Raw genomic sequence first — 25,971 nt, forward strand, 5'->3', positions numbered from 1 at the left:
TGGCTATCTGAGCGGGGCATCCACTCACCTTCTCTACCTGTTCCCGGCACTGCGTCAGCAGCTCCAGGGTCCGATCATAGGCAGACCTGACCAGGCGCCGGACCTCCTCATCAATGAGCTGGGCAGTTGCTTCACTATATGGCTTCTCCACCATGGTTTCACCTTGTCTGGGGAGGTCAAAGGATACCTGGCCCAGCTTCTCACTCATTCCAAACTGCACAATCTGAAGTACAGGAGGAAACTAGGGTTAGTTGTGTCCAATACAACCAACAGGGTCATACACTAGGACACTGCTCCTTACCTGGGCATAGGCACTCTGGGTGACTTTCCTCAGATCATCCTGAGCTCCTGTAGTGATTTGACCAAAGAATAGCTGCTCAGCCACCCTACCCCCTAGCATCATACACATGCGGTCGAAGAGCTGCTCCCGTGTGTAGAGGTACTGCTCACGGGGAAGGTACTGGGCATAGCCAAGCCCCTTGCCCCTAGGTATGATGGACACCTGAAAAATAAGAGCCTGAAGCTGTAGAAATGGGTCAGTGGTTAAGAGCATGTATTGCTCTTGCAGAACAACCAAATTCAGTTCCCAGCACTCACACTGGGTGGCTTACAACCATCTTGTAACTCCAACCCCAGATCAGATGCCCTCTTATCCCAGTGCAGGACTCTGTGAGGACTGCAGTCATGTGTGCAACCCTACACACACACACACTAGAGGCTGGAGAAATGGCTAACAGTTAAGAGCATTTGTTAATTTTGCAACAAATGGACCCAGGTTCAGTTCCCATCACCACATAATGGCTCACAACCATCTGTAACTTAACTATAGCCCCTATCAGATGCGCACCCCGCCCACCTTCAGGACTCTTGTGAGGACTGCATTCATGTGTACAACCCTATACAACACACACACACAACTTAAATGGACCCAAGTTCAGTTCCTGGCACCCAGAAGTGGCTCACAACCACCAGTAACTCCATAGGCTGAGTTCTAGGACATCTGACACTGTTCTGCTGAAGTGCACATAAACATGCAGGCAAACACTCATACACATAAATCTTTAAAAAAAATTCAAATTAATCTTTAAAAAAAAATGCCAAAGCCTTGTCTTTGTCAGCCTCAAATACTGTTCCACCAGGTGCTGCACTGGCCATGGTCCCCTATGCCTGAGGGAGGCAGGATAAGAGCCCTAAGCTTGAGCCACTATAGACCAATGGAGTTACCTTGAGGAGTAACCCACACCAACAGCCTCAGTTTCTGACTGTCCTAAGAGGCTCTGCAGACACTGATTGCACAATTACTCTGACAAGAGTCAGACCCAAAGCTTAAGACTTAAAGAAGGCCTCATTCAGAGCCAATGCCTCCTGCTCTGCTTCCCCATTCAAGGAACCAGACAAATTATACACCAACATTTTTCTTGAAAAGTACGATGGCTCAGATGGTAAAGGCACTTACCACCAAGGCTTATGACTTGAGTTTAATCCCCAGAACCCATATAGGAGGAGGAAACTGGCTCCCATCTCTGACCACCATACATGTAAACACACTCTCTCTCCTCTCTCTCTCTCTCTCTCTCTCTCTCTCTCTCTCTCTCTCTCTCTCTCTTAAAAAACAGAGAAAGGAAAGTAAAAGGGCCATGTCTATGAGTATGCTGACACCTAGAAGGCCAGAGATGGCTCTTGGGCCTAGAGGCTGCCAAGCCCATCAGCAGACTCACTCAGCTTGAGAAACTGACCTTCAGCAGAGGGTCTGCATGTTCCAAGAACCAGCCCACCACTGCATGCCCAGCCTCATGGTAGGCTACAGTTGTCTTTTCATTGGGTTGTAGGACCTGGGTCTTCTTCTCAAGGCCTACAAACCACATTCCAAGGAGTGAGAAACAGGGGAAGAATGTTCACCTAAAAACCCCCAAGGGCACCGAATAGTCTGGATTGACTGCTATATCCCATTCCAAGGCCTTGTCAGGAACCTGTCCCTCCCTCTATATCAGACAGTCTTCCCCTGAGCAACAACTCCATCCTACTCTCTGCTCTGTAGTGAAACCTATCTCCCAGCACTGGAGGGACCCCATTCATCCACTGTGACCAAACATGACTCATCCTGCCTGAGAAAGCCATTTTTAGAGCTGGAGAGATGGCTTAGCAGGTTCTTCTAGAAGACCAGGGTTTGATTCCCAGCACGGATATGGCAGCTAATAACCATGTGTAACTTTAGTTCCAAAGGGATCTAACACCCTCCCCACCATGCCCAAGATAAGGTTTCTCTGTCTAGTCCTGGCTGTCCTATAACTCACTCTGTAGACCACACTAGCTTCAAATTCAGAGATCCAACTGCCTCTGCCTTGCCATGAAAGTAATGAGATTAAAGGTGTATGTCACCATCACCCAGCATGACACCCTCTTTTGGACTCTATGGGCACTGTACACATGTAGTACACAGACAAACAAGCAAAATACCCATACACATAAAAATAAATTAAATCTAAAAAACTTTTTTTTGTTTGTTTGTTTTAAAGCAAGCCACTGTCAGTCAATGAACTTATGAGTCAGAAGTACAGGGCTACTTTCTGCCATGTGTCAAGAAGCAACAGGAATGTTCTCAATGTCCAATTAGCACACTTAGAACAGGTACAGGACCAAGAGAAGCGGATAACATGTGTTGAGCTGTTCAGACTGCCACTGCAAGGATTAATTAATTAACTAATTAGAGCCACTGGGACAGCCCTCAAGATTTATATACTCTATACAGTTAAACATTAAAAATAAAATGTCATTAATGAAGCCTAAGGATGATGGCCAACCTGGATAAACTTCAGTTTTTGGCACATGGATGGATCTACACTACCATCTGCCTGATCCTCCTCTCCCAGAACCACACCAGACATGCCAACAGCAGTATGTAGTACCTCTCAGTCTCAGAAGCCTATGACACCCTTAATTCACCAAACTCCAATTCCTGCCTGGCTAGTACAGCTAGCTGAACTGCTCCAGGTTTCTATATGAACTACCCAGGTGACCTGTATGCTGGTGTAGACTGAAGACTGAGCTGAAAAAAACACATAACATTCATTCCTTTAACAGCGCTGTCCCAAAAGAGCTCGAGCAGTAGACGTCCTGGGATGAGCCCTGCCTAACACACGAATTTCCTTGGAAATATCATTCATCCAAGCTCTGCTCTTCCTCTCTCCAAGTAGACTTTGCCTGTCTCCAACACCCAAGCTTAGCTCTGGTTTCCCAAGGCCTACAAATGGCTTGCATACAATTTAGAAGGGAGTGAAAACTCCTAGAACAGCCCTAGTTCTAAATTTTGGTTCAAAAAAAAAAAAAAAAAAAAAAAACAGTTGTGGTTTTCTACATGCTGAAGTGAGGCTGGGCTATCCAAAAAATGTCTGTCCCTTCCCAGGGGATGTGGGCTTACCTCCAATGACCCTCTCGATTGCTTTCTCAAAGTGCTGCTCCTGGACAGAAGGGCTAAGATGGCGGGCAGCAATCAGTGCTGCTTCATTGCATACATTGGAAATATCAGCACCTGAGTTGGGAAAAGAAAGTAAAGCCAATGTTTATGGCTGTTGCAGTTCTACCAAGATCAACTTCATTAAAGGAAAATCTTAAGTAGAAGCCAAGTTAAACTTCAGCAGAAAATGTAGGTAGAAATTACTTCACCAGTCATTATAACTTTTGCCCAAGTTTCTCCTTTGTTATACAGTTTTACTGAGAAGTAATCCATATATCATAAAGGCATATGCAACATTAACTTGTAGTAAATTTAACAATGTGATGGATAGTATTAGCAACTTGAAAGAATATACAATCACCTGAGAGACAGATCTCTAGATATGTGTAGTAATTTGAATGAGAATGGTCCCCAGTTGGTAGAATTGTTTGGGAAGGATTAGGAAGTGTGGCTTTGTTGGGGGATGTGTCTCACTGGGAGTTGGGGTTTGAAGTTTCAATGGAGTCCATTCCCAGGTAGCTCTCTCTGCTTCCAATTTGTGGTTTAAAATGTAAGCCTCAGCTCTCTCCTGACACCATCTTTGCTCCATCATCACAGACTCTACCACCCTAAACCATAAGCCTAACTAAATGCTTTGGTCATGGTATTTTATCAGTGACAGAAACATAGCTAAGATAGCATGTGAGGACTGTCTTGATTACATCAACTGATGTAATCTTAATTGTGGGAAGGATCTAGGCTGTGTAAGTGGAAATGAGCTAGGTACTAATAGGCATGTACTCATTGTTCCCTATCGCTAGATGGGATGCAGCCAGCTCCTTCAAACTCCATTCATTATGACTCCATCAGGATGGACTGTAACCTGCCACTCTGAGCCAAAGCAAACCCGTTCTCCCTTAAGTTACTTTGTCTGGGTATTTTATCAGAGCAATAGGGAAAGAAACTAAGACACCAAAGTTTCCAGCTATAGCCCCAGTCCTGCTCTAAGACACTTTCCATAGTCTGAGAAACCTTGTGCCTTTTACACTTAATTCCTATTGCTACACCAGTCAATTACTAGTCTGTTTTCACCTCTGTGAATTTGAATTTTCTAGATCTCTACTGAAAGCCCAAACCCTCATGAGAAGGGGTTCCTGTAAGGTATAGCTTTTTATGTCTGGTTTGTTTCTTTGAGCACTGTTTTTAGACTTACCTACACTGTAGTATGTATCACTACCTCATCCCTTTTTGCTAAATTTTATTTATTTTAAATTCATGAGTATGTGTCTCCACATATGCGATATGCATCACATGTGTGCTTGGTGCTCAGGGAGACCTGGGGTAGTGGTTGTAAGTGGCCATGTGGGTGCTGGGAACGACCAACTCAGGTCCTCTGCAAGAGTAAGTATTCTGTAATCTCTGAGCTATCTTTCCAGCCCCTACTATTTCATTCCTTTTTATAACTGAAAATTGTTATATATAGTATATACCATATACTGCTGATCTACTCATCCATTGTTGGAAATTTGACTAAGTTCTGCTTGGGGAATATTACAAATAATGGGGCTATAAACATGCATGTTCAAGTCTGAAATACATTTCCAATTGTCTTGAGGATACATGTTGCTGGGTCATAGGATAACCCTGTTTTGCTTTTGGACTAATTTCTATAGTGGGTATACCATTTCTATTTTATATTCCTGCTAGCAACATGGGGGTTCCAACTCTTGTTCTCATTTTTTTTTCTTCTTCTTTCTTTCTTTCTTTTTTTTGTATAGCCACCCTTTTCAGGTATGAAGTTTTTAACACATTGTGGTTTTACTTTGTACTTTCCTAGTAATCAAGGTTAAACATTTTTTAATGTACTTATTGGCCACTAATTGCAGATATGTATATTTAAATCCCTCCAAGGGTTTCATTATATAACCCAAGCAAGCCTCAACCTCCCTAATATGATAAGCTATGAAAGCTTTTAGATATTCTGCATACCATACCTTTATCAGATACATGATTTTCATTTTCATTGTGTGGGTTACCTTTTCATTCTCCTGAGTGTATCATTTGAAACAAAGATTTAGTATCCAATATGTCTATTTTTCTGTTTGTTTGTACACTGGGTCATATATAAGAAAGCACTGGCAATTCAATGTAATAAAGATTCACCTATTTTCTTCTAAGCATCTTATATTTGAAGCTATTAAATTAAAACTTTTATCCATTTTGAATTAATGTTTACAGCTGGTAAAGTTAAGGGTCCAACCTCATTCTTTTGCCTGTGAAGACCCAGTTGTCCCAGCACCATTTGTTGACGAGAAGGCTTTCTGGCTCTTTCCCCAACTGTCAAAAAATCATCTGACTAGCGACGTAAAGGCTTCTATCTGGACTTTCGCCTCTCTTCCATTGGCCTCTGTCTCTCCTTTGCCAGGACCACAGTTTGCTTACAATGCCTCTGTGGGAAGTTTTGAAACAGCAAAATGTGAGTCCTTCATCCTTTACAAGATTGCTTTGTTTATTGGGGCCCTCGCAGCTAGTTCCATTTGAATTTTAGAAACCAGTATTTCTATTTCTGACTTTCATAAGAATACACTCTGCTCTTTTTTACCTCCTTCCTCCTCCTTGTAGGAATCTGTAGACATGAAACATTGTTGAATTTGTGCTCTTTAACACAGATCTGTAGTTGTTTTTATGTGCTTGTTTTTTAAAATTATAAAACAAAACATTTACCTACATAGTCACCTTTGTAAATGTGTTTTTCTTTATGGCCTCAAGTTATTGCCTGTCACCCTCTTGCTTTATTTCTTGCAGGGCAGAGCTACTATGATCCTTCTGCCTTTTATAATCTGTAATTTTTCCTTCACTCTTAAAAACAATAGTATTGGCAGTCACAAAATACTTAACTGATGGATTTTTTAGCACCTCATCAGTGCCTTCTGAACTCTAGTTTCTAAACAGAAGGTAAGTGTTCATCATTGAGGGCCTCTGAACTATATGTCCCCCTTTATTGATACTTTCAAGAGTCTCCCGTACCTTTGGTTTTTCATAGTTGGTTTATGATTTTTATGTGGGCCTGACTTTATTCATACATTTGAGTTCACTGAGTTTCTTGAATGTATGTATGCATTCACATCTTTTATCCAGTTTGGAAAGTTTTGTTCGTTGTATCTTCAAATATTCCTTCAGTTTTTATTCTCTCTTCTGTACTTATCCTCTATCCTGTCCTTCCACAAGTTCACTGACACAGGCCCCTAGGCTCTTCCTTTTCTCCATTTTCTTCTCCTTCTGTTCCACAGATTTGGTCATTTCATTTACTCTATCTCTGCTTCCTGGTTCTCTTCTATCTATTTAAGCCTGTCATTCTGTCCCAGCTGTAAATTTCACATTCTACTTACCAGTACTTTTCCCCTCCACATTTGTACTTGGACCTTTCTCTACTTCCATCTATCTCTTCACTCTGCTTCCTGAAACAGTTTTCCTGACTTCCTTTACTCCTTTGTCCATGCTTTCTTTTACATTTTTGAGAATATTTAAGATACATAATTTTAAGAATTGTTTTGCTTTGCTTTGATTTTCTTATTTTCTGAGACAGAGTTTCTCTGTGTAGTCTTGGCTGTCCTGACAGTCTCTCTGTAGAACACACTGGCCTCGAACTCACAGAGATCCACCTGACTCTGTCTCCCAAGTACTGGGATTACAGGTGTTTGCCACTACACCCAGCTTCATTTTAAGAATTTTTAAAAATTATATCTATTCATGTATTGTGTGTATGCGTATGAGTGTGTCAAACTACATGTATGGTGGTCAGAGAACAAATTGTGGAAGATGGTTCTCTCTTTCCACTATATGGTTACTGGGATCCTTTTGAGCCCTCTTACCCACCCATTTTAAGAATTGCAGGTGGTGATGGCACATGGCAGGCAGATCTCTGAGTTTGAGGCCAGCCTGGTCTACAGAATGAGTTTCAGAACAGCTAGGCCTACATAGAGAAACCCTGCTTCCAAAAATGAAACGAACCAACCAACCAAACAAACAAAAATTGCTTACTATGCTTAATATTGTATTTACTTGGGGCTTAAGATATAATATCTGCTTCTTTGCAGGTTTTATAGTTTTCTGCTAAATCATCAACCAACATTTTTAGTACCTGTTCTTGATCCACTGCAGTGAAAAACAAGTAGAGACCATGAAAGAAATTTAAGCTGCCTATTTTCTGGGGAAGCACTCAGGATTAAAATAGTTACATCTCCTAGCCAAGGGTCAATCCGAATACAGGGGAAAAGCAGCTTTCAACAGTAAGAACCAATGGGATGCCACAATCAGTGCTGATTTCTGACTTTGGAAACATGCCAGCAGTTCTTTGCATGGCTCCTGTTGTCAAAAACAGTGACAAAGACCTGTCCTCAGCATCTTGATATTCTCAGAGATTCTGTGCTATGCCCTTTATGTACAATGAGTCTTGGGGAGGAAAATTACTTTGTTTTGGAAAATTATCTTATTATTTACTTATGTGTTTGTAGAGTCTAGAATAGTGTATCAGATCCCTGGAGCAGAGTTATAGATCCACCCACTGTGGGAGCTACTAACTAAATTCTAGTCCTCTGGAAGAGCAACAAACAACCTTAACCACTAAGCCATCTCTCCAGGCCTAGAAATGTACTTTAATGATGCAGCATCCTCAAGTCCATGTGGGAGTGGGTCAAAGTGAGTTATTGAGAGGTTCTAAGTCTGCCCTATTGTGGAAGTGTTGAATTCTCTTGCTGAGTCCTCCAAACTGAAAATCCTCACAGGGAAATCTAAAGTCTGTGTAACTTACTCTAGCTTTTAGCTGGGCACATAAGTGGACACCTGAATTCTGCAAAGGGTGAAAAAAACGGGACAGGAAGGACACTCTAGACAGAATACCAAGAAGGCCTTTCACATGTTAGTCTGGCAAGAACTTCTCACCACTATACCACAGACAAATACATACTTGGTGAACATACCTGACCCAATGCTAAGTAGGATACTATAGGCAGCCAGAGTGAGGACACTCCACTGCCAAAGGATCCATATGGCAGAAGTAGAGGACTACAAACAACTTGCTACAGTAGCCATGAGGCAACTGTTGTTTTCAAAGGGCTGCTATGGAGAAGCAAATATGTCAGAAAATCCCTTCTGGTGTTCAGACCACTCTGGTAGGGAAACAATTATCCTAGCACTGGAAATGAGGTTTCAAAAATGGAGAAGCACTGGAGATGAGGTTTCAAAAAAGGAAAAGCCAAACAATTACTCCAGATGAGAGTTAAAGCCAAGACCAATATGTGATATGATCCATCTCTTCAGGGGATCACCCTCAGACATTATTTTCACCTCTATAGTAAAGACTCAAGTCTAAACAGAAATCAACAAATTCAAATGGGCACCAACAGGCTTTAGGTTAAAAAGATCTGAAACCTTTGAAATGTCTCAGGTTCAAAGTTCTATAGACCAAGATGACCATTTGCCAGGACCAAATGGGCAAGGGTGACAACACCAGTCACTATAGAATTAACAAATGCACTTGGCCCCTGCTGAGTAGCTCAGCAACAAAACACTTACCAGTAAAGCCTGGAGTAAGAGCTGCTAGCTTCCTCGAAAGAGCATCTTTGGTGAGGCATTCATCTAGCTTGAGTGGACGCAAGTGGACCTTGAAAATGGAAGACCTGCCTTTGATATCAGGGGGACCTAATAAAGAAAATGAGACATAAAATTAGGTTCTCAGAGCTTTTGGAAAAGGTTTCCACAAAATTACTTCACAAAACTTCAAGGACAGCCACCAGAGCTCCATGCCTGCATTAGCTGCCTGCAACAAGGTTGAAATGATAAAAAAAAAAAAAAAAAAAAAAAAAACCCATACATCAATGCCATACATCAAACACCAAATATCTTCTTGGACTAGGTATGAAGCTCAGAGTTAGCATGAACAAGACCTTGGGTTCAATCACCACTAACACACACACACATACACACACACACACACACACACACACACACACACACACACACACACACACCTACCTACTTAATATTAAATCTATTCCCCCAAGGCCATGTGACCCAACAGAAACTATCTACCCATGATCAATGTTTTCCACTTGGGAAATGTCAAGGGAAGGTGAATATCCTTGACTGTCAGAAAGAAGGACAAGGGATAAATCCTTTTTCTCTAACATATCAAGGTTTTATAAAGTTGTATGAGAATAAAATCTGGAGAACAGAAATAGGCTATGCCTCTCTACCTGTATTCTCTACAAGGACATTTGGACAGCCAAACCACACCTATTATTCCCAAAATGTGGACTGTCAGACGAAACCCAGCATCAGCATCTCCAAAAGCACAGCAAGTGAGTTACCCAAACCTTTAACCTAAGGGGGCTGAGGTCCAAACCCAAGTACCTACATGACAGGCACTCACCAATGTAAATCTGGCGATCAAACCGGCCAGGCCGTGTCAAGGCTGGATCAAGGATATCAGGGCGATTGGTACCGGCTAGCACTACCACATTAGTGGTAGAGTTGAACCCTAAACACAAGAAATGCTGGTTAACCTGAGGAAGGCCCAGCAACACCAGAATCTGCATGACCATTCCAAGTCAGGCCCCATGCTGGCTCTACTTCCCTTCTGCTTGCCATACATCCTTCTGTAAGTGCCAAGAAACAGGTATGAGGCCCTGCATAGCTGCCCCAGGGGGCCAGGCTTGCCCCATTCTAGGAAAGACAATACACAAAGACTTGACTCTGGCTCTAAGCTCTCACTATTACCTTCTGTTATGAGTAAGGTACATTTATACTGGAAATCCTACAATCTGAGTCAAGGATAGGAGATAAAGCCTGGAACATGGGGAGTCTCTTTTTATTTCTGACTCCTGATACCCTGATACCATCTTGTCAGGACTCACTGCCTCCTTCCACCAAAGTCCTTGTGGGCTTGAAGGATTCATCAAGCATAACCAGGTGATGGCAAAAAAGGAACACTCATCCAAAGTGAGTCCATGAAGATAGAATTAGTATGGGGTTTTAGGTATGCACATGTGTTCTCTTCTTTTTTGTCTCCACTCAGTCCTCACCAGAGGAAAGCATAGTAAGAACCTATTTTACTTACCTTTAAGTACTAAAGATTTAATACAGGTCTCCAGAAACAACTTTGGTATGTGCATATAACTGCCTTGGCCTTTTTTTTTTTTTTTTTTTTTTTTTTCCTTCCGGTTTGTCGACAGGGTTTCTCTGTGTAGAATTGTAGAACAGCCTGGCCTCGAACTCACAGAGATCCACCTGCCTCTGCCTCCAGAGTGCTGGGATTAAAGGCGTGTGCCACCACCTCCCAGCCTGGCTTGGCTGTCTTAAGGACCACATGAGTGCTGCCCTCAGCCACCTTTCCCTGACAATGGCTCCTGGTGTCCAAATTACTAGTGCAAACAATGTTATTTATGCACAATACCTACCTTCCTACACAAGTCTGGAATCTTGGTGCATGTCAAGCAGAGAGTACTTGACCCAATGAAAACAGCAGGATCAAGGCAATTCCTACATGCCATCACAACTTCTTCCTAGAGAAGATTCTAGATTCTGCACCTGGTCTCAATGGACCATTCCTTGTGCCTTCCTTTTTAACTAATTTTGCTGTGTCCTTTCTTTGTGTTGGACCATACCTGAGTACACCTGATTCTGTGACTCCCTGGCAAAAACCCAACCCAGAGAGGGCTTAGGGACTTCAACATGACAAAGATCCAGTGGAAGCTTTACCAAACTCAAAAGCTTGGATAATGACTAGAAGTATTCCATGGAGGTACACCCTGGCTAGAATTACTCTGAGATCAGAAGAACAAGGCCCGCAGCAAAAGGAGTATGTCTGAGTCCACTTTATCCTATGTGCACCATGCTCATATACACATTTATGTCCCAAGAGAAGGGGGTGCCCTCACCCCAGCTAATTCCCTGCCCTCCTGGCAGGTAGGAAACAAGTTTCCCACTGTGCAGTGAGGAGCTCTATATGAATCAAACACTGCTTTCTCACTTATGTTTGCTTGAGAGCATTCTTTTTTAAAATCAGAATGCATCAGCTAGGCACGGTGGCACATGCCTGTAATTCCCTCACTCCGGAAATGAAGGCAGAAAGAATCAGAGCTCTAAGTCAGGCTTAATAGTGAGAGAGAAGAATAAATGCAAATTCCTGTGGAAACTAAGTCCCTGCAGATCTGCTACGGTGTTTACTCACCATCCATCTCCACAAGCATCTGGTTTAAAGTATTCTCCTGCTCACTCTGGCCCCCCAGGTGACCACGGCCTCGCTTCCTGCCAATTGCATCAATCTCATCAATGAATAAAATACAAGGAGCATTTTTTCGGGCCATTGCAAACATGTCACGAACCTGGAAAAGAAATCCAGATCCTATTTTGTTATTTACATTCCTATCATACAGAAGAACAGTTCACCCTTAGACCTCCCTTTGATATGTCAGTACCTCCCTGATGGGGCGCACTCAGTGCTTGTCCCACAAAAAGCCTATAGCTAACAAAATGGAACAATCCTGAACAAGAAGTGTACTGGCACCTTCTATAGCTGGTTACCCAGCCACCTACCCGTGCTGGCCCAACACCAACAAACATTTCTAGGAACTCTGATCCATTCACAGTGATGAAGGGCACATTGGCCTCCCCAGCAGTTGCTTTTGCAAGAAGTGTTTTGCCAGTTCCAGGTGGACCAGTGAGCATTGCTCCCTGTAAGAGAAAAGAGACACCTAGTTCTCCAGTAGGACAGATAGCACACTGGGAACAAGCCAGTTTCTACTTAGATATAAAATGGAGCTTGTTTTCTAATACATACAGGAAACTTCTAGGACTAACAAGAATCTCATCAAATCCACCACCTTTGGAGCCTAAGATTTTTAGAAAATCTTCTCTCCTTAAAAATAAATTAATGTGGGCTGGATAAATAGCAAAGCAGAGGTCCTGAGTTCAATTTCCAGCAACTATATGGCTCACAACCATCTAAAATGAGATCTAGCACCCTCTTCTGGCCTGCAAACATACATGCAGACAGAATGCTGTATATAAAATACATAAAAATCTTTTTAAAAAGAGTAATTACATGATTGGAGAAATGGCTCAGTATAGGTAAGGTGCCATGAAAGCACAAAGATATGAGTTCAATTTCTACAGGCAATGTGAAAAAGCCAGGCACAAAGATAAGTACACTTGTAATCACATTATTAGGAAGGCAGAAACAGGTTGAATCCCATGGACTCCATGGCCAATAAGCCAGCCTTGCCTACTCACAGTCTCAAAACAGAAGGCGGAGGGCTCCTGAGAAATGACACCCAAAGTTATCCTCTGGCCTACCACCTCCCCACACATACATACACCTGCATGTGCACACACAGATACATACACAAACACACAACATATTCACCATAGTTTACACACAATCACAGCATCTAAAAAGAAAACTCCCAGAATGAGATCCTCACTCGGAGAAGTTATCGTCTGCAGGAATAGTCCACTAGGAGGAGTCCACTAGCTCAAAAATCCAGAATGCTTTTCTATTTTCTTTTCTTCTCTGGTTATTTTGTTTGTTTGTTTGTTTTTGTTCTTGCTTTTTGGGAGGCAGGGTTTTTCTGTATAGTCCTGGCTGTCCTGGAACTCACTCTGTAGACCAGGCTGTCCTCAAACTAACAGAGATCCGCCTGCCTCTGCCTCCCAAGCACTGAGATTAAAGGTGTGTGCCACCACGGCCAGGATTAGAATGCTTTCCTTAATGATTATTGTCAAAATGCTCTCTAAGACAGCAGTGCTAGTTTGCATAGGCACCCAGGAGTGAAACTCATTGCCTGCTGAAATTTAGCCAGTGAGCTTGTCCAGCTTCACAGCCTTTGGTTTAAGGGTGGACACAACTCATTTTTTTTTTGGGGGGGGGAGGGGCCTCCATCAGTTGTTCAGGCCAGACACCTGAGGACCAGCGTGTGAATCCCCAGAATCCATATAAAGTCAGGCATAATAGCAGTGCTCCTACGTAAGATAGTAGACATAGACAGGGGAATCCCCTGTGTAGCCTGGCATACACAGCAGCAAATAGCAAGATATCCTGTATGTGAAAAGTGAGATTGTCCTATGACCTTCACACATGTGCTGCTTAGTGTTCTGTCACCTCAACCCAAAAGGAAAGGGCAAACCTCATTAGAGAAAATACTTCCATTAGACTGGCCTGTAGACAAGTTTGTGGAGTGTTTCCCTGATTGATGATTAGTGTGGGCCAACCCACTGTGGGTGGAGCTACCACTGGGCAAATGGTCCTGGGTTATATAAGGTAGCAAGCTGAGTAAGCCATGGGGAGCAAGCCAGTACGCGCAACATTCTTCCATGGCTTCTGCCTCCTGGTACCTGCCCTGCTTGAGCTCTGCCCCGACACCCTTCATTAACTGTTACTGAAGTCCAAGATGAAATAAACTCTTTCCTCCCCGAGGCTGTTTTAGGTCATGATGCTCATCATAGCAACAGAAACTAAGATTTGAAGACTGCAAATTCACATCTTTGTAACACACCTTCATTTTAATTTTAAATTAAATTTATGCCTGAAACTATTATGCCTGAAAATTAAAAAGATTTTTTTAAAAAGTTATTACATTTATTTAGTTATGTTTGGGTGCAGGGTTGGCATGCTATGGCATATATGAGAAAGTCAGAGTACAACTTGCAAGAGTCAGTTCTCTCCTTCCACCATGTAAAAATGGCATGTGGGTACAAGAATTAAAACTTGGCTGTTTCCAGGCAGTGGTGGGACATACTTTCAATCCAGACACTAGGGAAGGCAGAGGTAGGCAGATCTCTGAGAGATCAAGGTCAATCTGGTAAAAAGAGCTACTTCCAGGATAGCCAAGGCTACAGAGAGAACCCTGGGGTAGAGGAGAGAGACCGGAACAGTATAAGGACAGACACTCAGGCTGTCAGGTTTGGTGGCAAAGTTCCTTCACCACAGAGCCACCACACCCAGCTTTGTGTATTTGAAGCCTGTCCTGGAACCAGCTCTGTAGACCAGACTGGCCCCAAACTCAGAGAGATCCACCTGCCTCTGCCTCCTGAGTGCAGTGAGTATTAAAGGTGTGTGCCAATGTATTTGCTTTTTAATGTGCACATGTGGCCATGGATATGCCTCTGCACACATGTGGCTGTCATAAACAATTCACAGAAGGTGGTTCTCTCTTTCCAGGGATCAAACCTGTCTCACCAGGCTTGGTGGTACATGCCTTTAACCAGCAGAGCCAACTCACTGCCCCCCTGTAAAAGATCTAAATAAGTCCCTGTTTCTGTTTGGCATGGTAGTGAAAGGGGTAAACTAATAAAGGGACCAGACCTGCACTCAGCCCCCTGCTTTAGCAGCCATGACAGGCTACAGAAAAGACATGTAGGCCTCTGACTCAGCGCATAGCACAAAGAAACTCCAGATCTCCTGGCCTCCTGAAGCCTAGGTCCAAAACTGAACACAAAGAAACTCCAGACCACCCCCAGCCTCCCAGATGCTTGGTTCCTGGGAACTGTTTGGCCACAAAAGAAACTCCAGGGGAGACCAAAGCCTCCCCTGTAGTTTCCAGGATACTGAAAACTACTGATATCTATGTATAACAGATCACCTGCAAGTAACAAGATAAAGCCACAGAAACCACAGAATGTCCCCTCTCAACACTGACCAATGAGAATAATTGGTACACAGGTATTTCATGCCAAAATATGACTGAGAAATTACCGACTGCTCCCCAAATGTCAACCAATCTAAAACCAACCCATACCTACTGATGTAATCCTGTTATTTTTGCCTTTAAAAACCTGACAATAGACAGGGAACTCGCTTCCTCTGGTGGCTGCTGTATCAGCCAGCCAGACAAGGTCCCTGTCATAGTTGGATGAACAATAAACCTTATGCATTTGCATCAGTGGGTCTGTCTCTCCTTGGTGGTTTTTGGGGAGCTTCACAACTTGGGCACAACAGGTAGTACGTGCCTTTAATGACAACACTTGGGAGGCAGAGGCAGGCAGATCTCTGTGAGGTAAGCAGCCTGGTCTACACAGTGAGTCATAGGCCAGCCAGAGCTACATAATTAGACCCTGTCCCAACAACAAACCTTGTATCTAGAGTTCAGGTGCTGGAATACCATCAGGTCATTGGAGATGAGATCACAACTTAAAAAAACAAACAACCTAATGTGGAGTTTTTGAGCAGTGTCTTTTAGTCTACAGCATAGGCTGCCATGTACTCACTATGTGGCCTAGACTAGCTTTGAACTCTCACTAGTCCTCCCCCCTTGACCAACCAGTGCTAGAGCTACAGGCATAAGCCACCTCACCAATCACACATGAGGACTTTTAATGCTCTACACTGCAGACACTATTTACATCCTCTATTGTGATTAACAGGAATACAAACTTAAGGAAGAAAAAATAAACTAATAGCAGCAATCTGTACTTCAACTTGGAGCCTAGATTGTATCACTGTTTCCTGGAATCAATACCTTTGGAATTTTGGCTCCCAAGTCCTGATATTGCTTTGGGTTCTTCAGGAAATTCACAAACTCCATAATTTCCAATTTGGCTTCTTCACAGCCAGCCACATCTGCGAATCGCACATCAATGTTGTTTTTTAAGATTTTGGCTGTTGTCTCACCAACACTGAAGAGGCCTCCTCCTCGCCCACCACGACCAGTCCCCATTGGACCCCTCTTCATAGCATAGAGGAGGATGCTAACCAGGACCAGGGTGGGTACTAGGCTTCGGAGAAGAGAACTGCAAAAATCAAAGAAAACAATATGTTACATTCACTTAAGAGAAAGGTCAGGGCCCTGGCTGCTCTTCCAAAAGTCCTGAGTTCAATTCCCAGCAACTACATGATGGCTCATATCTGTAGTGAGATCTGGTACCCTCTTCTGGCCTGTAGTCATACATGCAAATAGAACACTGTATATACTTAGAGAGAGAGACACACATACAGAGAGAGAGAAAGAGAGAGAGGTCAGAAGTTCCACTGTTACCCAGAAAGAGCAAACCACCCTAAAACTTTCATTATATAAAATATACAAAAGAGACAGTTTCTAAAATGCCCCTTACCCACCCAGTACAGAACAAATAGGTCTGACAGAGCCTGAGCCATATGCTCTCCTCAAAAGACTCTGGTTCAGCAAAGATATCAATACCTAATAAGGTTATTTTTCCTACATACTTCTTGAAGGCTACCTGGCATTCTCTTAGCAATAAAGAGACATAAGTTAGTGCCATGGCATACACTTGGGAGGCTGAAGCAAGAGAATCACTTAAACCCAGGAGTTGAGACTTGGATGGCTAAGAGTGAGGCCATCTCAAAACAAAAAATTTTAAATAAAAAAAAATCAAAATATTCTTTTAAAGTATTAGCAGATGTCTAGAATGTTTTTAAAAAAAATAAGCATACCCACAAATAGGTTAAACATCAAATTTTTGTTTTGTATTAAGAATCAAATATCATAGGGCTACTACATAGAGAAAAGAAAATGTCCTACACCACAGCCTCCCAAGAACCTCTGCATCCCTAGAACTCACCCATCACTCTCAGTAGTATAGACCACAGCAGCCTGATTGGTGGGCTCAATCCCCAGCTCCCACTGAGCAGACTCAAGGTTCCGCTCAAAGGTGTCAACACTACCAATGTTAAACCACACGAACTTCTGCAGAGACCAAGAGGAAGTTTAGGTTTAGCATTGTGTCCTATAGAGAACTGCTGACACACTCATCCACATCTGTGTTCTCCCAGACAAGCCTCTTTCCCCAGCTCTGGCAGACAGATATGGACAAATCCCTTCCTGAAGCTAGCTCCAAGAGTAAATAGGTAAACAGCAGCTCATTCAGCTCTGTCACTCAAAACTTCAAGGTTTTAAGTACTGGACAAAATATAAAATGCTGTAACAATAGTCAAAGTCTCCCTTTGTCTTTTTATTCTCTCCTCACAAATTTTGGCAAGTAGTCCTTATATATTACTTGACAAAAACTAATTATACTAGTCTCAAAGGCTTCCTGCATTAGCCATTATCTATTTAAATTGTGTGTATCAAGGGACTGGAGAGATGATTCAACAATAAGAATATGTACTGTTCTTGCAAAAGACCAAAGTTGATTCCCAGCTCCCAAGTCAGGAGGTTCTTAACTCCAACACCAAGGGGATCTAATACCTCTGGCCTCAGCAGGCACCTGTGCACATACCCACACAGACATACATACACATAATTAAAAATAGTAAAAATCAAATCATTAAAAAAAAAAAAAAAAGTGGCCAGGGTGTGATAACACACACCTTTATTCCCAGAACTTGGGAGACAGAAACAGGAGGAGCTCTGAGTTCATGGCCAGTCTGGTCTACTGTGATTCCAGAACAGCCTCCAAAAACTATAAAGAAACCCTGTCTCAAAAAACAACAACAAAAAGTGATCTGGCGTGGTGGCACATGCCTTTAATCCCAGCACCTAAGAGACAGACAGGTTATCTCTGTGAGTTTAAGGTCAGCCTGGTCTACATAAAGAGTTCAAGGATATACAGAGCTAGAGTGAGACTGTCTCAAAAAACAAACAAACAACAAAAAAAGGTATCTGAGGAACTGGAGAGATTGCTCAGAGGTTAAGAGAGCACTGATTGCTCTTCTAGAGGTCCTGAATTCAATTCCCAGCAACCATATAGTGGCTCAAAGCAATCTATAATGACATCTGGTGCCCTCTTCTGTTGTGCAGGCAGACTTGGGGGCAGAATGTTGTATACATAATAAACAAATCTTTAAAAAAAAAAAAGGTATCTGAACACTGGGCTTTAAATTGCCCCCTCACCTCAGATGTCGTCCCAGGAACAGGAATAACACGCACAAATTGCTTGTTCACAACTTCCAGTCGATCCACCTTGGAAAAAGGTAAAAACAGTAGTAACAGCCAAGTCAGTAAGGACATTCGAGCCAACCACATGCGGGCACACCTACATCCTAAAGACAACATATCATCCCCTACCACCCACAGCCTACTCTAAGTTTTAGTTTCTTGCTCTCTTGGATCTATAAGGTTGGGGCATGAATCTACTTCATTTTAATAAAGAACTCAAGAAGTTTCTCAAATTTGGAACATCTGAGCTCCATACTAGACTATTTTAAAATCCTAAATACTGACAAATGAATATAATCTGTTAGTATACAATGTGTACGAATTCGGACGCACATGCAACCATATGTGGACATGAGAGGACAACTTCAACTTGAGGGACCAGTCCTCACCTCTAACCTCGTTCTAGACAGTGTCTCTGTTTTTCCTTTGCATATTCCAGTCTACCTAGCCCACAAGCTTCTCTCCATCTCCCCATAGGTGCACAAAGATCACAGACATCCTTGCTATGCATCCAGTTTTTATGTGGGTTCTGGGGATTTGACCTAAAATCCTTAAGCTTGTGTAGCAAGTTTCTGCACCCACCAACCCATCTCTCATACATAAGAAAGTAAATCTTGAGTACAGACCTGATTCAGAACCATTTTGTCTACCACAAAAACCAGCCAAACAAAAACAATGTCAATAAAAAAGTTAAAAGCAGTCCCAGAGGCTCATGAGCTACCAGTGGCTGTACAACAGACTAATATGTGCCTCTGAGAAACAGAAAAAAAGGAAATAGGCACACCGATAACCCCAGTAATCAAGAAGCAGGAGGACTGCTGCAAATTCAAGGCCAGATTGGGCTGCAGAGGGCAACCTCAATTCAGAAACAACAATCAGAAAGGAAACCACATTCTGTAAATATGATGGTACCCATTCTGTAAATATGATGGCACGGTATCATTCTTGTTCAATTTGTTTCTAAGATTTGTTTTTATTTATGTGCACATCTCTGTGTGTCTGCCACATGTATACAAATGCCCACACAGGCCAGAAGAAGACATCAGACACCCCAGGGGTAGAGTTCCAGGCTGCTGTGGCTGCCTGGTGTGGGTGTTCAGGTACCCTGGGAGAGCAGCAAATGTTTTTAACTGCTGAGCCATCTTTTCATGCCATCATGAAACAATTTTAAACCACTACAATATAAATGAAAAGACTAATGTAAACATGCTCTTTCGTAAAGATCCTCCCAAACACAGTAAACAGCAGGTTACATGCCTAAATTGGGGAAATTCTGGACGCTGTCCACAAGTTCTGTTCTCACTCAGCACACCTGTCTCCCTCTCCCAGGCACATCCACAGATGGCAGATCCATATGCAGGGAAGGGCTGCAGTGGCTCTATTCCCCACTATTCTTAGGGAAGCTACCAAGCACCTCTCATAAAACAGCGTCTCACAAGTCCAGGGCTGGCCAGCAGGGACCAAGGGGTACAGTGAAGGGAAAAAAAAGTTTGAATCAGACATTAGACTGAAATTCAAAGATGAATGGATAGGGCCAAATTTTAAAACACAAGCTAATTTTTTATCTTTTGATAATGCCAGGACATGGTATTAAGGCAGCTTCCCCCCCAAACAGAAAATAACCCTGACACTGTTCTGCTTTAGCTGTTTCTGTCCCCAGGTGAACTGCTTAGGACTCAATCTCACAGTAACCCGTCTTTCAGCCCCTCCCAGAGCTCACAGATCCCTCAGGGTATTGTAAACCTCCTGCATGGCACCTTCTTTCCCAAGAAGACAGTCTATAAATCTACTCACCAGACCTCTGGCAAGGTAATATTGTACAAAGTGCTTCCAGGTGATCTCTTTTCCGGGATCTCGAAAATAGAAATATAAAAATCCCATAGCCACACCTGCCCCCAAAACAGCCAGACTCCGGAAATCTTTGTCATCCCAGGGAAATTCCCCCTATGGAAGAAAAGACAACACGTTCTCTAGTTAAATGACAAATAAGGTGGTTTCATTTTTTGCTTAAAATTTTTTATTTTTAATTTTTATTTACATGTATATGTCCAGGAAAGGGAGTGCCCATGGCCAGAAGGAGTTTGGTTCCATGAAACTGGAGCTACAGGCAGCTTGTAAGCCAAACTCAGATCCTCTGAACAGCATGAAAATGATAATTTCTTTATGAAAATGACTACTTCTCTTTTCAATATGTAGCCCTGGTTTGCCTGGAACTTACTCTGTAGACCAGTCTAGTCTCAATGTCACAGAGCTTTGCCTATCTCTACCTCTGGGTATTAGGATTAAAGGCATATGCCACCATGCCTGGCAGAAGGTTCTCTCTTATCTTGGTCTCTAAGTCTTGACACATTTTAATAAATGTCTTAGACTCTTCGAACTGTCTAGGTCCCTCAAAAATCCACCCTGGAAATCAACACCAATAGTGAAAGCATTAAAGAGGGGGGACCTTTGGGAAATGATTAAGTCATTTGGGATACATCTTCATGAATGGAATTTGTGTGCTAACATTAAAGGTCTTGAAGGATGAATATGTTTCTTCTTATCATTTAGGGTACAGTATTATTCCTCTATGGACAAAGCAGGATACAAGACACCATGAATGGAGCCTTGAAACCAGAGATCAAAGCCTCAACAAAAAATGAACACACCAGCACTCTGACCACACATTTTCTAGCCTTTTCAATTGTGAATAAATATACACTATTTAAAATTACACAGTCTAAGCAGGAATGGTGGTACACATCTGTAATTCCTGCACTCAGAGGCAGAGACAGGAGGTTCACCATAGGCCTAGGCTACACAGTGAATTCTAGGCCAGCCAAGGTTACATAGGAGGTCATGTCTCAAGAAAGCCAAAACAATAAAGAAACATCAAGTTACCCAGCAATTTTGTCCAAGAGCAGGAACAAAATAAGACAAAAGACCATTCAAATCCTTAGCTCTGTAGCAACCACACCCTGTAGAGAAAAGACTGCATGGCTGTCTCCGATCTCTAGATACATACAAACCTTCTGCATCCGTTTCCACCAGGCAAAGTCATCTCGCTTCCCTCCTCTCTTGCCTCCATCTCCTCCAGACACAGCATTCTTTGGGCCTACAGTTTCTGAGATTAAAAGGAAGGAAGGGAGGGAGGGAGGGAGGGAGGGAGGGAGGGAGGGAGGGAGGGAGGGAGGGAGGGAGGGAGGGAGGGAAAAGAAATATACATAATTTTTCAGAGAAAGAGAATTCAAAAAACAAAGAAAAAGAGCTAGGGAGGTATTTCAGTCAGTCATGTGCTCTCTGTGCAAACATGAGGATCTGAGTTTAGATCTCCAGCATCCATGTTAAACACCAGATACAGTGGCGTGCATTCCTGCAGATTCAGTGCTATGGCAGCAGACACAAGAGGATCCCTGAGGGTCTGGTAAGCCAGTCTAGCCCACCCAGCAAGTTCCAGGTTCAGAAAAAGACCCTGCTTCAAAAAATAACGTGGAGGATAGTGAGATGCTTCATCAGGTAAAGGTATTTGCCGCCAAGCATGAGAACCTGAGTTTCATCCCTGAAACACAAGTGATAGAAGGAAAGAACCAAGTCTTACATGTTGCCTTCTGACCTCCACATGTGCTCAGTGGTACGTCGTGTATGCACTCGAGAATACACACACATATACACAAACACATTCAAATAAATGTAGTTTAAAAAATTAAAAATAAAGTAGAGTAATTAAGGGATATACCCAATATCAATCTCATACATAAACATATATGTATAATGTACATACAAAAAGGCATACCAAATAAATAACAGATATGTATCACTATACTAGGCAGGCCTAAATTTTAACAGCAATTTTTTTTTTGGGGGGGGGGGAAGGCTAAAAAATAGCATGGATTAAAAAAAAAAATGAGAGAGGCTGACACAGGCACATCCCTTTTCAAGAGAATTGAGATGTACATTACCTGCTCTCAAGAACAGCATATCATATCAATATGCAGAAAAATCCGCCAGTGTTTGTTTTCTTCTTTTTAAGTCAGGGTCTCACTATGCAACTCTGGTTGTCTTGAACTCCTTATCTAGACCAGGCTGGCCTCAAACTCACAGAGATCCGTCTGCCTCTACCTCCCAAGTGCTGGGATTAAAGGCATGCACCACTAAGCCTGACCCATGTGTACACTTTTGATCAGAAGTAGAGTCTCCTTTTGCAATAGTCACACAAGTTCTAGGTCAAAACAAGTCCTTCTCTATATATCACCACTCCAACAACCATTAAAAAAAAAAAAATCATACAAGTTGAGAAAAAGCTACAGTGACACCAGAAAAGACAACATGAATTAATGGTAGAGAAACATTTACACAATTTTTACAGATAAAACAAGTCTTAAAAAATGGTAGCAAGATGTACCACCATACCTCCTAATTAGCTTGTATTTGTTTTATTGCTATTTAATGCTCATAGGTGAAACACACCTGTTAAACCCATCCACATCACCAAACTGAGATGCAACTTAAAAATGACTCATAACAGGCTAGAGAGGCGGCTCTGTGGTTAAGAGCACCGGATACTCCTACACAGGACATGGTGGCTCACAACTAACACCCTCTTCTGGCCCCTCCAGCATAGGCACACAGTGGTACACAGGCATACATACACAAAAACCACCCCAATACATGAAATAAAAATTTAAAAAACCCTAATTTTAAAAATGTTAAAGCCGGCAGTAGTGGTACATGCTTTTAATCCCATCACTTGGGAGGCAGAGGCAGGGAGATCTCTGACTTCAAGGCCAGTCCAAAGAAGCTAAAAAATATAATAAGAGATGAAGACAAAAAAAAAAAAAAAAAAAAAAAAAACAAAAAACAAAAAAACAGTGACTTAGGAACAAGGAGGCAGCAGTCACACACACGCAAAAAAAAAAAAGGTAGGATCAACTTCAGACAGTCATATCTTCTTCCTGGTTTTCCCTCTTCAAGAAGATAAACCCAACACCAGTCAATACTTTAAAAACACTCAAACATGCCAAGCATGGTAACATACAACTCTGTCCCCAGCACTTAGGAGGCAGAAGACAAATCACTATGAGCTTGAGAAGAGCCTGGTCTATATATTGAGTTCTAAACCAGCCACATCTATAGTAAAACTCTATCTCGAAAACAAAAAGCAAGCAAACAAACAAACAAACAAACAAACAAAAAAAACAAAAAAAACAAAAAAAAAACCTCAAATAAGGGGCTGGAGAGATGGCTCAGCAGTTAGGACAACTGGCTGCTCTTCCAAAGACAAAGGTTCAATTCCAAACACCCATGTGTCAGCTCACAACTGTCTGTAGCTCCAGTTCCAGATCTGGTCCCTTTTCTAGCCTCTCTGGGCACCAGGCATACCCATGGTACACAAACACACATGTAGGCAAAACATTCAAGCATGTAAAATAAAAATAAAAAAATAAACTAAAATAATCAAATGTAAAACTTGACAGTCTGACTTATCAAACTGGACTTTTTACCTTTTGGGGGAGCTACTGAGTTTCCTGGGTCTGTACTTCTTCCATTCTTCTTATTCTTAAAAAATTTTTCAAACCCTTAGGGACAAAATGGAGAGGTCATAGTATTTTTAAAAAGAAAAACACACACACACACACACACACACACACACACACACACTCAGAAAAGCAGCAGTACAGTAAATCTGGCTAAGAAAGAAAGCTAGCTTTCCTTCTTGCCTTTCTTCTTACCTGATGATCAAAGCAACATGCAGCCCCAGTTGCAAACACAGACATGTGAGCTAAGGAATATTTCTTCTACTCTCTGGATAGAGAGGTCTCCTAACACTTGTATAAATATGGTCCCTTGGCTCAGGACACTAAGCACAGGTCCTTGACCTGCTCTGAAGGGCTCCAAGTAGACCACTGTGTTTCAGGTAACTAGTCTACCTGTTTTACTTTCCAAACCTGAGGCTGGATCCTCAAAATCAACTATGCAGAAACAAAAGTGAATTCCCACACCTCCACAAGATTCAACTATAATATCCTTCTGAGACAGGTTCACTTTTGCCAGTGTCAATGATGTACCAAAGTGATAAAGGCATGGAGGTGGCACTGTGTGGCTCAATATGGAAACTAGAAAGAGAATAATGGGAGCACTCCAGCTGTCATGCCCCCTTGTCACCTGCTCAGTCACTATGGAAGACACCCTGAGCAAGTTACACTAGTCCTATAAATGTTATGCTGCAGAAGGTAAGAGAAGTACAGTACCTTTGGGAGGTTTTGAACACAGCCTTGGGGAAAACGAAGTCAGTCTTCCCTGCAGAGCCTGCTGCTGCAAGCATATCACCTGATGACACAGAAAGGAGAGATGATTAGGCCACTTCTGCAATGCAACACAGCATCTTCTCAAAGTGGCCCGGACAGGATGCAAGGGACAGAATTCAGACTGAAGCATAGACTTGTTACTTAATTTATCTACATAGATATTCAAACAGAATAAATATGAACTAAATTCACTGTAAAAACTCACACAGGATTTTTTTATAGCTATAATATCCAGACTGGCAGAGGTGGTACATGCCTTTTATCCCAGTACTCAGGAGGCAGATCTAGGTTGATCTATGAGTTTGAGGCCAGCCTGGTCTACAAAGTTGTTTCCAAGACAGCCAGGACTACACAGAGAAACCCTGACATGAAGAAACAAAAAAATAAACAAAAAAGGAGGTGTGGCTTTATTGGAAGAGATGGGTCACTAGGGTCTGGATTTGAGGTTTAAAAAGACTTGTGCCAGTCCCAGTGTCTTCTCTGTCTACTGCTTTCAGCTTTAAGATGTGAGCTCTCAGCTGTTTCTGCCATTATGCATTTGCTCTGCCATCATGAACTCTAACCCTCTGAAAATAGACATTTTCTTTTGTTAAGTTGCCTTGGCCGTGTTTTATCACAGCATAGAAACTTAACTAATAAGACCAGTTGGTACCAGGAAATGGGCTACTGCTGTGACAGACCTGACTGTGTGGTTGTTTTGTTTATTTTGTTGTTGTTTTTGAGGAACTTGGAAGACTTTGTGACTTTGAACTAGAAAAGCAGATGAATGTTTTAAACAGAGCTTAATGGGCCATCCCAATAGGAGTCTGGAAGACAGGAGTACTGAAAGCTATATGGAGGCCTGCTCAAGAGGCTTCCGAGGGAAGAAGGACTTAACAGCACCTGGGCTAGAGGCATTCATTCCTATGATACTTTAGCCAGGAATGTGGCCACCTTCTGCTTTCATCCTCAGAATCTGTCTGATGCTAAATTAGAAAGTTATAGACTAATTTCTTTGGTGGAGGAGTTTTCAAGACAGCCTAATACTGACTTTGTCAGATGGTTATTAAAACCACCTTTCTTTAATGAAAGAAAACAAGTAGGGCAAGGAAGAAATACAAATGCACAATTTGAAAAGAAAAAGATCACCAGGAAATGTAACGTTGGAGCTAAGGCTTGTGTTGAAAGAGTAAGGAGCTCAAGGTGGGGTATGGCCTGATCTGCACTGTAATAAAGGGAGGGCAAGACTCCAACTTCCAACTTATGAAAGGATTTCCTGCTGCTGGAAAAACACATCAAATCTGCTAAAAATGTGATTTGAGAAGGCCAAGGCTCACCTCAGGTTGGTAGCTAAACTCAGCAGTAGATACATGTGGTTTTGGCT

At 42.3% G+C, this 25,971-nt stretch overlaps 1 protein-coding gene across 1 annotated transcript in view; it reads right to left on the reverse strand.

Moving 5' to 3' along the window:
- LOC127234753 (AFG3-like protein 1) overlaps window positions 1–25,971 on the reverse strand; it is a 30,685-nt gene that overhangs the window by 2,197 nt on the left and 2,517 nt on the right. Inside the window, exons 2-16 of the mRNA XM_051201856.1 lie at window positions 24,552–24,630; window positions 23,805–23,879; window positions 21,333–21,427; window positions 20,119–20,268; window positions 18,280–18,348; window positions 17,009–17,133; window positions 15,949–16,219; window positions 12,029–12,166; window positions 11,664–11,817; window positions 9,864–9,971; window positions 9,008–9,133; window positions 3,419–3,529; window positions 1,737–1,852; window positions 302–502; window positions 29–223 (exon numbers count right to left, since the gene is read on the reverse strand). Coding sequence (XP_051057813.1) covers window positions 29–223; window positions 302–502; window positions 1,737–1,852; window positions 3,419–3,529; window positions 9,008–9,133; window positions 9,864–9,971; window positions 11,664–11,817; window positions 12,029–12,166; window positions 15,949–16,219; window positions 17,009–17,133; window positions 18,280–18,348; window positions 20,119–20,268; window positions 21,333–21,427; window positions 23,805–23,879; window positions 24,552–24,630 — 2,013 coding nt within the window. The remainder of the gene's footprint in view (window positions 1–28; window positions 224–301; window positions 503–1,736; window positions 1,853–3,418; window positions 3,530–9,007; window positions 9,134–9,863; window positions 9,972–11,663; window positions 11,818–12,028; window positions 12,167–15,948; window positions 16,220–17,008; window positions 17,134–18,279; window positions 18,349–20,118; window positions 20,269–21,332; window positions 21,428–23,804; window positions 23,880–24,551; window positions 24,631–25,971) is intronic.

The sequence above is a fragment of the Phodopus roborovskii genome, unplaced genomic scaffold, assembly GCF_943737965.1.
Source record: "Phodopus roborovskii unplaced genomic scaffold, PHOROB, whole genome shotgun sequence".
NCBI classification, from domain to species: Eukaryota; Metazoa; Chordata; class Mammalia; order Rodentia; family Cricetidae; genus Phodopus; species Phodopus roborovskii.